Below are 10,340 nucleotides of genomic sequence, written 5' to 3' on the forward strand. Positions count from 1 at the left end.
TGGTGCTGATTCACGTATTGATTTAAAAAGCCAATTAGATTTTCAAATGTTCTTGGGTGAATTTTTTGTTTTAATCAAAATTTATAATGAAAACCTTTTAAGTCAATTTTACTTTAATATTTATTTTGAGAGCGCACACACACACACACACACACACACGGAGTGGAGAGAGAGAATCTGTGCTGTCAAAACAGAGCCCAACATGGGGTTCGACCTCAGGACCATGAGATCATGACCTAAGCCAAAAATCAAAAGTCAGACGCATAACCGTTAAGTCAATTTTAGTTTTTTTTTAATGTTTACTTATTTTAGAGAGGGACAGAGTACAAGTGGGGGAGGGGAGGGAGGGGAGAGAGGGAGACACAGAATCCAAAGCAGGCTCCAGGCTCAAAGCTGTCAGCACAGAGCCTGATACAGGGCTTGAACTCTCGAGCCATGGGATTGTGACCTGAGCCAACGTCAGACGATTAACCGATAAGCCACCCAGGGGACTCAAACTGTTAGGTCAGTTTTAAATTTTTTTTTTTTTAACATTTATTTATTTTTGAGACAGAGAGAGACAGAGCATGAACGGGGGAAGGGCAGAGAGAGAGGGAGACACAGAATCGGAAGCAGGCTCCAGGCTCTGAGCCATCAGCCCAGAGCCTAACGCGGGGCTCGAACTCACAGACCGCGAGATCGTGACCTGGCTGAAGTCGGACGCTTAACCGACTGCGCCACCCAGGCGCCCCTAGGTCAGTTTTAAAATGCACAAGGATGACCCAGCAATAGCACTGCTAGGAATTTACCCAAGGGATACAGGAGTACTGATGCATAGGGGCACTTGTACCCCAATGTTTATAGCAGCACTCTCAACAATAGCCAAATTATGGAAAGAGGCTAAATGTCCATCAACTGATGAATGGATAAAGAAATTGTGGTTTATATACACAATGGAGTACTACATGGCAATGAGAAAGAATGAAATATGGCCCTTTGTAGCAACGTGGATGGAACTGGAGAGTGTGATGCTAAGTGAAATAAGCCATACAGAGAAAGACAGATACCATATGGTTTCACTCTTATGTGGATCCTGAGAAACTTAACAGAAACCCATGGGGGAGGGGAAGGAAAAAAAAAAAAAAGAGGTTAGAGTGGGAGAGAGCTAAAGCATAAGAGACTCTTAAAAACTGAGAACAAACTGAGGGTTGATGGGGGGTGGGAGGGAGGGGAGGGTGGGTGATGGGTATTGAGGAGGGCACCTTTTGGGATGAGCACTGGGTGTTGTATGGAAACCAATTTGACAATTTCATATATTGAAAAAATAAAATGCACAAGGAATATGGTAAATTTTCAAAAATTTTAAGAGAAAATTGGGCAAATGTTTGAAGGACACTCCTTTAAAAGAGCATGTGTTCTGGTCCTAGCTCAATCACTAGTTGGGTGGTCTTGGACAAGTTCTTGAATCTCAATTTCCTCATCCATAAAATGGGATAGTATCTATTTCATACACTTATTGTGAGCATAAATGAGGTAATAACATGGGAAGCTACCAACACAGTTCCTGATACCAAGTACACACCTTATAAATGTTGACTATTGTACTTTATCTTCCACAGTGCCTACCTAGCACAATGATGAGCACTCTTAGGGATTCCAAGGTATTTGACAGTATGCAGACAGAAAAACAAGTTATGTTTTTCTTTAATACCATAAGACTAGGAAATATATCCTTATTAGTTTAAACCAAGGCATCAGAATTCAAAGAGATAAAATAGAGCATAAAAATTAGCAAGACCCAACTTGGACCAATTAACACTTGATTAGCACTTACTACATACAGGATACTGCACTATACTATCTCATACCCACGTTATTGCATTAACTCATCACAATAGCCCTCTGAACTAGGTATTTTTGTGCCCGTTTTCCAGATAACGGCAACTGAGATCAGAAAAGTTAACTTTCAAAAGCTCTTCAATTAATCATTCCAGAAACTATAAAAAAGAAATACAAAATTTTCCATTGTGAAAATATGTAAGAGGCAAATCAAAACGATGTAGTAACATCAGTAAGTCTCAAAAAAACAGCACATGGGCTTAGGAGCTGGCTTACAGAACAAACTTTCTATGATGGAAAACTTCTCAATCCCTTTGTACCAGTTTTTCAAATTTCAGTCAAGGACAATAGGTGTCAGACTCCGGAAGGATGCCTCCTAAAAATGCAGATTCTTGGGTTTTTAGAACAAGAATCTAAAGGCAAGGGGCCACAAGTCTGCATGTTACCAAAGTTCCCAGGTGAACCCAGTGCTGCTAGTGTTTTTAGAAGCTCTGCTTTCTTGAATCTTTTGAACCAGTATGATGTACAAAAAGCATATAGGAGTTGGAAAGACTTAGGTTTAAAATCTCGCCGCACTGCTAATCCTAAACCTGAGTAAGTTACTTAACCTCATGGTAAAATGGAAATTGGTTGCACCCAACTGAGAGCAAGAAAACCTACATAAAAGCACCCACTACAGTATACAGAGATGGAAGGTGCTTAATAAACGGTCGTTATTATCTTCAGAAGCAGAATAAAATCCCCCACCTTGACTCCCTGTGCCCTCTAGTCATCCTCTCTGGGTAGCCAAGGCAGCCATTTCCTCACCACCAACTACTACCTGCCTTCTAACCCTCAGCTCCTGTGACACCGCTCTTAACTCTGCCAAAAAGAACTGCCAACAACAATGAACAATACGCAGTCCTCCCCTCCCCTTGAGTTCTCAGCTCTAACTCCTATGGCCACTTCCCTTTTTGGGATTCTAACTTTATTTCGCTTCTTTACCACTCTTCATGCTTCCTCTCACTCTTCTCTCCAACACTTCACCACTCTATGTCGGTATTCACCTAAGTTTCATCTTCAGCCTTTTTGGTTTCTCAGTCTAGTCTACAGACTAACCACGCACCTTGTGTGCTTTCTGTTTTAGTCACTGCTGATACTCTGATAACGTCCAAATCTTTGGCCCCGGCTCTTCCTCAACTCCATACTATCCTTATTGTGAAAAGAAATAAAAGGAAACCTCGTTTAAAATGGAGCCGGGAGGCCAGCAGGGAGAGTTCTCAAGTCCCTACTGCTGGTGGTCAGCTGCAGACCCAACAAGAAGAGACCTACCTTCCAGGTCCATTCTGCCTGAGCTACTAAGTCCTGTCCCAACAGGAGGTAGGAAATTTTCCTCCTTTCCCCGCCCCCACAACAGCCCAGCCAGGAAGAGACTTCACAGCTCAGCCAAAGAAGGGCCACTCCACCTTGAACTTCCAGTTTACTCCAATGGACTTCTGGTTTATAAAGGCCCTCCCAACTTCCCTCTTTCCTCTGTAAAACAGCTTACTCCTCCTTTGTTCTCCAGACTTGCCTAGGGTTTTAATGTAGCTTACTTGTCCCAGATTGCAATTCTCTGCTATAAAAAAAAAAAAACAAAAACAGAAACAATTTTTGTTGGTAAAGTAACTGGCAGTTTTATTTTTAAGGTTAACAATACACAGCTCCCACCGCCTGCTGAGCATCTCTGTCTGGATGCTCCAAAGTTCCCTTAAAATCAGTGTTAAAACTTATTCTCCCCCCAATTTCAATCTTCTTTCCTCTCCCATTTGCTCCTCACCCCTACAGGGACAGGGTAGGAAGGAGGAACACAACCTTCTCTACTACTTCCTATTAAACCAATAAACTAGTGCAGGAAGCGATGGTCATTCAAGATTCATGCCTCTACTCATGTTTTTCATATATTCATAACAATTCTAAGAGAAAAATTTAGGATGTGTGACTCTAAAGAGGCCCATCATATAAGACCAAAAAAAGTTCAGAATGGCTTATTTCATGGGTTATTTCCATAATTAAAAGTTTGAAATTTGCGTACCATATTGTTATCTCTGGGAGAGATGAGATTAAGGGCTGTTCATACTTAATATATTTTACATACATATGTATATTTCATCTTTATTTCTTTCCCATTTGAATTTTTCACAATTAGCATGTAAGCTATATAATAAAAGTAAACAACTTAAAATACACCAAAATGTTTTAAACTGTATACAGGCAATGACAGCCTCTGTAACATGGGCATCTGTCAACATTAGACAACTATCTAGGAAATGGATTTTGATAGAATTCTCTTCCCAATAAACACCAAGTTTTCATTTGTCTTGATTTTGTTTTAAATAGAACAGGAAGTTTTATTACGGCACTGAAGAATGGTATTAAAAGAAATCTGGTTAAGGAAATAGTTCTAGAGAGAGTAAACAGTTCAAGAATTTAAACAGTGCCACTAAGGTACAAAATAATATCCCTAAAAAATAAGATGTTTTAAATAGATCACACTTCTACAGTCTTAGATGCACTTGGGCAAAATCCTCTATATCTAATATCATAAGGTACTTAGAAATTCACTCATTCTATGCAACTCCAAGGTCTACTACAGTATACAACTAGGACAAAATTCTTAGATAACGGAATCAGTTTGGCCAGGTAGGCTATCTACTCAGGCAATATTTTCCTCATTAGCCCATAGAAGTATATCCTTGAGACTGAATTCTTAACCTAAAAGCAGAGACCTGAAGTGCTAAGCAAGTGTCTTATAGAATACCTTAGAGTTTCTCTTATCTTAAAGGCCATTTAGCTTTTAGTTATCAATGAGTTTCATGCATATAGATAAAGGGAAGGTAACACTGGTCTACTGGACCATCTGGCAAAGAATTAGTAACCAATATTGCTTGAACTGAAGATTAATTTTATTCTTTATACCAGTATAAGTAGGAAAGCAAAAGAAAGATTATTAGGTTGAAATTCAAAGGCTTCAAAGTCTTAATGTCTACCCTCCAGGACATACTGAACTTCCGTGAGGAAAGGGTCTTTATCTAGTTCACTGCTCCACCCCCAGCTCCTCATAGTGGCACATGTTAAGAACTCCAGAAGTGTAACGAACCAACTGATGAAAACACTTTAATTTAAAAAAATATGGGGCGCCTGGGTGGCTCAGTTGGTTAACCATCGTCTGACTTTGGCTCAGGTCATGATCTCACAGTCTGTGAGTTTGAGCCCAGCATCGGGCTCTGTGCTGACAGCTCAGAGCCTGGAGCCTGCTTGAGATTCTGTGTCTCCCTCTCTCTCTGCCCCTCCCTTGCTCATGCGCTCTCTCTCTCTCTCTCTCTCTCCCTATTAAAAAAAATTATACATATATGTGTATCTATATATATGTATACATACATACATACATACATACATAAATAAATAAATAAATAGGGCACCTGGGTGGATCAGTCAGTTGGGTGTCTGACTCTTGATTTCGGTTCAGGTCATAATCTCCCGGTTCCTGGGATCAAGCCCCAAGCCAGAACCTGCTTGGGATTCTCTCTGCCCCTCTCCCACCCAAGTACTCTCTCAAAATAAACAAACATTAAAAAAAAGAAGAAGAAGAAAGTCAGGGTTTTTTTTATTTTTAATGTTTATTTTTGAGAGACAGGGTGAGAGTGGGGGAGGGGCAGAGAGTGAGGGAGACACAGAATCGGAAGCAGGCTCCAGGCTAGAAGCTGTCAGCACAGAGCCCGACCCGGGGCTCAAACTCACGAACCATGAGATTATGACCTGAGCCAAAGTCGGACGCTCAACCAACTGAGCCACCCAGGTGCCCCAATAAAGTCAGTCTTAAAGAGTTGGAAAAGAATGAGTCATCAAATCCCAACCTCCTCCCCAAGTAGAATTTCCTTCTTTCAACATTTTACATTTCCAAACACCTCCTTGGGGAACTCATGAACTTAGAAGCACATTACAGTTGTGGAATAGATCCAAACCCCCTGCTTCTATTTCTCCCTCCCCCTTCAAGCCCTTCTAAGGTCATGATCTCCCAAGTGGGGTGTATGAATACCAGAGAGTATAAGAGTTGATCTATAGGTATGTTAGAAGAAAATCAGGCATTCCATTTGCAATTTCTCACAGCTTTAGATTTAAAAGTTGTACCACTACTTAATACACAAATGGGCACTGGCACGCTCACTCAGGCCAGGCATCCAAAGGGCACAAAGGGAAGAACAGTAGTCCCACAATGGGGAAAAGCCAAGAGTGGCGCCCTCACCTGGATATTCATTCCATGTCAGCATCCTGAAATTTATTTGGGCATACGTTCTACATAATAAAAACAGACCTAAACACAGAATCCTTTTAAAGAGAACATGACCATAACTTTCTGATTTCCTGGCAGTTTTCTTCTACAGAAAGGGTTCCAAATAGACTAATCACTTATGAGATGACCCATGGCTATCAGCAGTATATGCTACCTAGCAGGTATATTCCAAAAAACAAAACACGTTTTATATTTGCAAAGTAAAGACATTACTTTTTTTTTTTTAGAGACTTTATTTTTAAGTAATCTCTACACCCAACGTGGGGCTCAGAGTCACAACCACTCGATCAAGAGTCACATGCTCCTCTGACTGAGCTAGCCAGGTGCCCCGAGGTATCGCTTTAATAATGAGAAAATAACTGATCTTGGGAACGTGAGTTCGAGCTCCGCATTGGGCTCCATGCTGGGTGCGGAGTCTACTTAAATAAAAAAAATTTTTAGGGGCACCCGGGTGGCTCAGTCAGTTAAGTGTCCGGTTTTGGCTCAGGTCATGATCTCGCAGTTCATGGGTTCGAGCCCTGCATCAGGTTCTGTGCTGACAGCTCAGAGCCTGGAGCCTGATTCGGATTCTGTGTGTCTCTCTCTCTCTCTGCCCCATCCCCACTCATTCTCTGTCTCTCAAAGGTGAATAAACGTTAAAAAAAAAAAAAAAAAAACAAATTTTTAAAATAAACAAAATAGGTTAAAAAAAATTTTTTTAATATTTCTTTATGAGAGAAAGAGAAATGGAACGTGAGCAGGGGAGGGGCAGAGAGCGAGGGAGATACAGAATCCAAAGCAGGCTCCAGGCTCCGAGCTGTCAGCACAGAGCCCCACGCAGGGCTCGAATTCATGAACCGTGAGATTAAGGCCTGAGCTGAAGTCAGATGGTCAGATGCTTAAGCCACTGAGCACCCCCCCCCAGGCGCCCCAATAAAATAGCTTTTAAAGTTAATTTATATATATGTGTGTATATATATGTGCATATATGTGTATGTACATATATATAAATGCAACAACTTCAATCAATTATCAAGAAAAACTGAGATCAAGGAAGAAAGGAATGTCACAGCCCACTGCAACACAACTCTGTGCATAATTGATGGCGGAGAATTAAAACATTACTAATGTTACTAATGACAGGATTCTTCCATTTGAACCTATAAATCTTCATGAGGCATCTTTTATTTTTTCAGAGACAAAGTCATTAAAATCAAAAGCCAAAAGCAACTGAATTTGGAATCAGAACTTTGAAGAGTTATTATTTAAGTGTCACATCAAAATTTATCCTAGTTCATACACAGCACACTCTAATAAATAAATCGACAACATCACATGTTTACTGGATGCTTTGACAAATTCTTCCCCTTCAAGGAACAGAACCATAATCTTCAGATCAAGTCTAGCCATAAATCATTTTGTCAACAATCCTGAAGTCAAACTGTAAATTCAAATACCACCACCTCCGACTTCCCATGAAGATTAAAACTACACAAATAAAGTGCCTAGCACAGTGTCTGAAATAAACAGATGCTCAATAAACATTAACGGCTCTTTCCCTGGCTTGAAGCCATGTGATCAGTGAAGAAATAGGGGCTTAAGATTTAGGTTTGAATTCTCATGGTACCACTTGCTAGCTGTGTAACTTGGGGCATATTATTTAACTCCAACTTTAAAATGGAAATAATAATACCCATCTTATAAGATCAATGTGAAAAGTCATTAAAGAATAATTCATACAGTTATTCAACCCACAAAAGAATTAATAAATATCCAATCCAGGGCACCTGGGTGGCTCAGTCAGTTAAGAGTCTGACTTCAGCTCAGGTCATGATCTCACTGTTTGTGAGCTCGAGCCCCACGTGGGGCTCCTGTGCTGACAGCACAGAGTCTGAATCCTGCTTGATATTCTGTGTCTCCATCTCTCTCTGCCCCTCCCCCACTTGTGCTTGCACTCTCTCTCCCCCTCTTGCTCAAAACTAAATATTTAAAAGAAATTTAATAAAATAAATAAGTGTCCAATACTCCTCCTTTAAGATAGCTTACTCATATCTATACCGAAAGTATCGATTCATGGGTCACCAAACTTAAAAATATCCATCACAATCCCTACCTTCTGCTAAGAATTACAGCAATATTGTACCCTGACACAGTGCATAGCATGGAATGTATACTCCGTTAATGTTTACTAAATTCAGGTGAATGACCATGTCCACGGGCACTTAGCTAACTGGCAGCCTGGGCTAGCCTGATCTAGCCAGGTGCGGGGCTGAGTCTACTGAAACCAGGGCTCTTTCCACTACCATTTGAACTCTCCCTAGTTAAGTCATCTACTCACCGAAAAAAATTATATGTTTATCCATACTAGTACAAATTAATTGAAGGGTCATAATAAGGTGTTACCCGTAATTTGAATTTTTCAGGTTTCTGTGGCTAAAGAAGTCATTACTCTATTAAAATACTTTTATATAAAAGGGAAAAAACCCATTTGTTGTTGTTGTTTTTACACAGCTTCTATGGGGGGGGGGGGGGGGTTCCTTTTGTTTTGCACAACTACCACCGGAAAGTCACCTATGTTCCTTTCTCCTAAATGTCACCGGCGTAGGATTCAAATGCTAGCAGCAAACTGTAGCGCAGCAAGTAAAGGGCTGGGGGAAGGAGAAAAGCCGTCCCATTCGTGTTCGACTCCGGACTGAACACAGTGTAAGCAGACTACCATGCCCTGAACATACAAATGCAGGCACATCTGCACGTGGGGAGTTTAAGCATACGTGAAGCACCTGTAAGACACACGGAGTCAACTCACAGCCTCGGGATGACAAGCCGACAACAGGTTTTCTAAAGGGTCTGAAACTCGCAGCTTCAGCGCCTCTCGCAACACCTGTTTGCGATCTGTCACGTGAAGCAAATAGGCGTAATTCAACGGCACCACCCGGGCCACACAACCACTCGCAGGGTGGCCCTGTAGACGTACCATCAGGCAAAAAAAAAAAAAACCCAGGCAAACCGGCAAGAGGCCTTCGCCTAACTTGCCTTCCAGATAGCAAACGCCGTACCGACAGACCGCGGGGTTCAAGCAGCCCACCCAGAATAAAGGAATACGAATTGTGACATCCCCAAAGGTCCTCCCTCATCCTTCAGCTTTCCAGAGTGTCATCCTATGAAATAGGATTTGTTTGCCACAGAACCCCGCGACCCCTGCTACGCCAGGGACAGCGCGGGTCGCCTCCTTCCAGGGACCCGTTGCGGCCAGCGTCAAAGACCCCAAAACCACTGACGCAACTGCTTCCCTCAGTGGAGACTCCATCACGTCTGTTAAGTTTCAGAAACACGTGATTTGGGGACGCAAACTTGCTAGAAACGGGCTAAACACTTGAACACGTTTCTGTGAGCCCCTGGCACACTCCACTTGGATCCCAACCATTCCCAGGGAGGGGCTGCCCGTCACCAATCCTGGGTGACACGCGTTCAAACCGCCCCAAGGAGGGCAGCGAGACCCTCCGGGCCGGCCGCCGGCGGCTCTTACCCATTTGTCCAAAGGGACTTGGGCGAGGGACCCGGTGCCCTGGTACAGGTCCAGGCTGAGCTGCTCCAGGCTCAGCTTCTCCTGAAGGAAGTGGCCCAGGTACCTCTGCAGGAGGTACCGACAGGCCCTCTTCTTGATGGACTCCGAAAACGGCCAAGGCATGACGAGGGCTGGCCGCGGGGCCCGCGGGGACTGCAGGCGGCGGCTCCGGCCCTGGGGCCCAGGCTCCGGCTCCAGGCCGCGGCGGCGGCGCCTCGGGTCCCGGCCGGCGTCCCCGGTCCGCGGCGGGGCCTAAGCCCGGGACGGCCCCTCCATGCCCGCTCGGCGCCGGGCGTCCCTCAGGGCGACCCCATCGCCGGAGCCGCGTCGCTCGCGCTAGGCCCGGCAGGGACCAGGCGCGGGGGAGCCCCCGTCGCCCCGGGCCCGGGACACCTCCGGGAGGATCCTACTCGGCACAGAGAGGGGATGCAAGAGAACACGCGGGGAGGCGGCAGGGCCCGAGGCAGGTACTTAGGCACCCTCCTCCACCGCCGCCGCCGCCGCGCGTCGAATTTGTTGTCATCCGCGGGGCGCGCTCCCGGCTCTGGGGCGCTCCCGGCTCTGGGACGCTCCCGGCGCGTTCGCGAGACCCACGCTCGCTGCGCGCCGCCGGTCGCTGGCGGAAGTGACGCCACACTAGGGCTAAGGAGGCGGGGAGAAGGGCCC

The 10,340-nt window shown here is 44.1% G+C and overlaps 1 protein-coding gene across 8 annotated transcripts in view; it reads right to left on the reverse strand.

Moving 5' to 3' along the window:
• The window catches only part of ATG2B (autophagy related 2B), an 80,731-nt gene extending 70,461 nt beyond the window's left edge, over window positions 1-10,270 (reverse strand). For 4 of the 8 annotated variants that reach the window (XM_045060485.1, XM_019833610.3, XM_019833608.3 and 1 more), the window contains exon 1: window positions 9,636-10,269. In XM_045060485.1, coding sequence (XP_044916420.1) covers window positions 9,636-9,797 — 162 coding nt within the window. In that variant the 5' untranslated portion in view covers window positions 9,798-10,269. Of the gene's footprint in view, window positions 1-9,635 lie in introns of all 8 variants that reach the window. The other 4 variants (XM_019833609.3, XM_045060486.1, XM_011283531.4 and 1 more) reach the window with 2 other exon arrangements.
• Between the last annotated feature and the right edge of the window lie 70 nt (window positions 10,271-10,340).

The sequence above is a fragment of the Felis catus genome, chromosome B3, assembly GCF_018350175.1.
Source record: "Felis catus isolate Fca126 chromosome B3, F.catus_Fca126_mat1.0, whole genome shotgun sequence".
Classification (NCBI taxonomy): Eukaryota; Metazoa; Chordata; class Mammalia; order Carnivora; family Felidae; genus Felis; species Felis catus.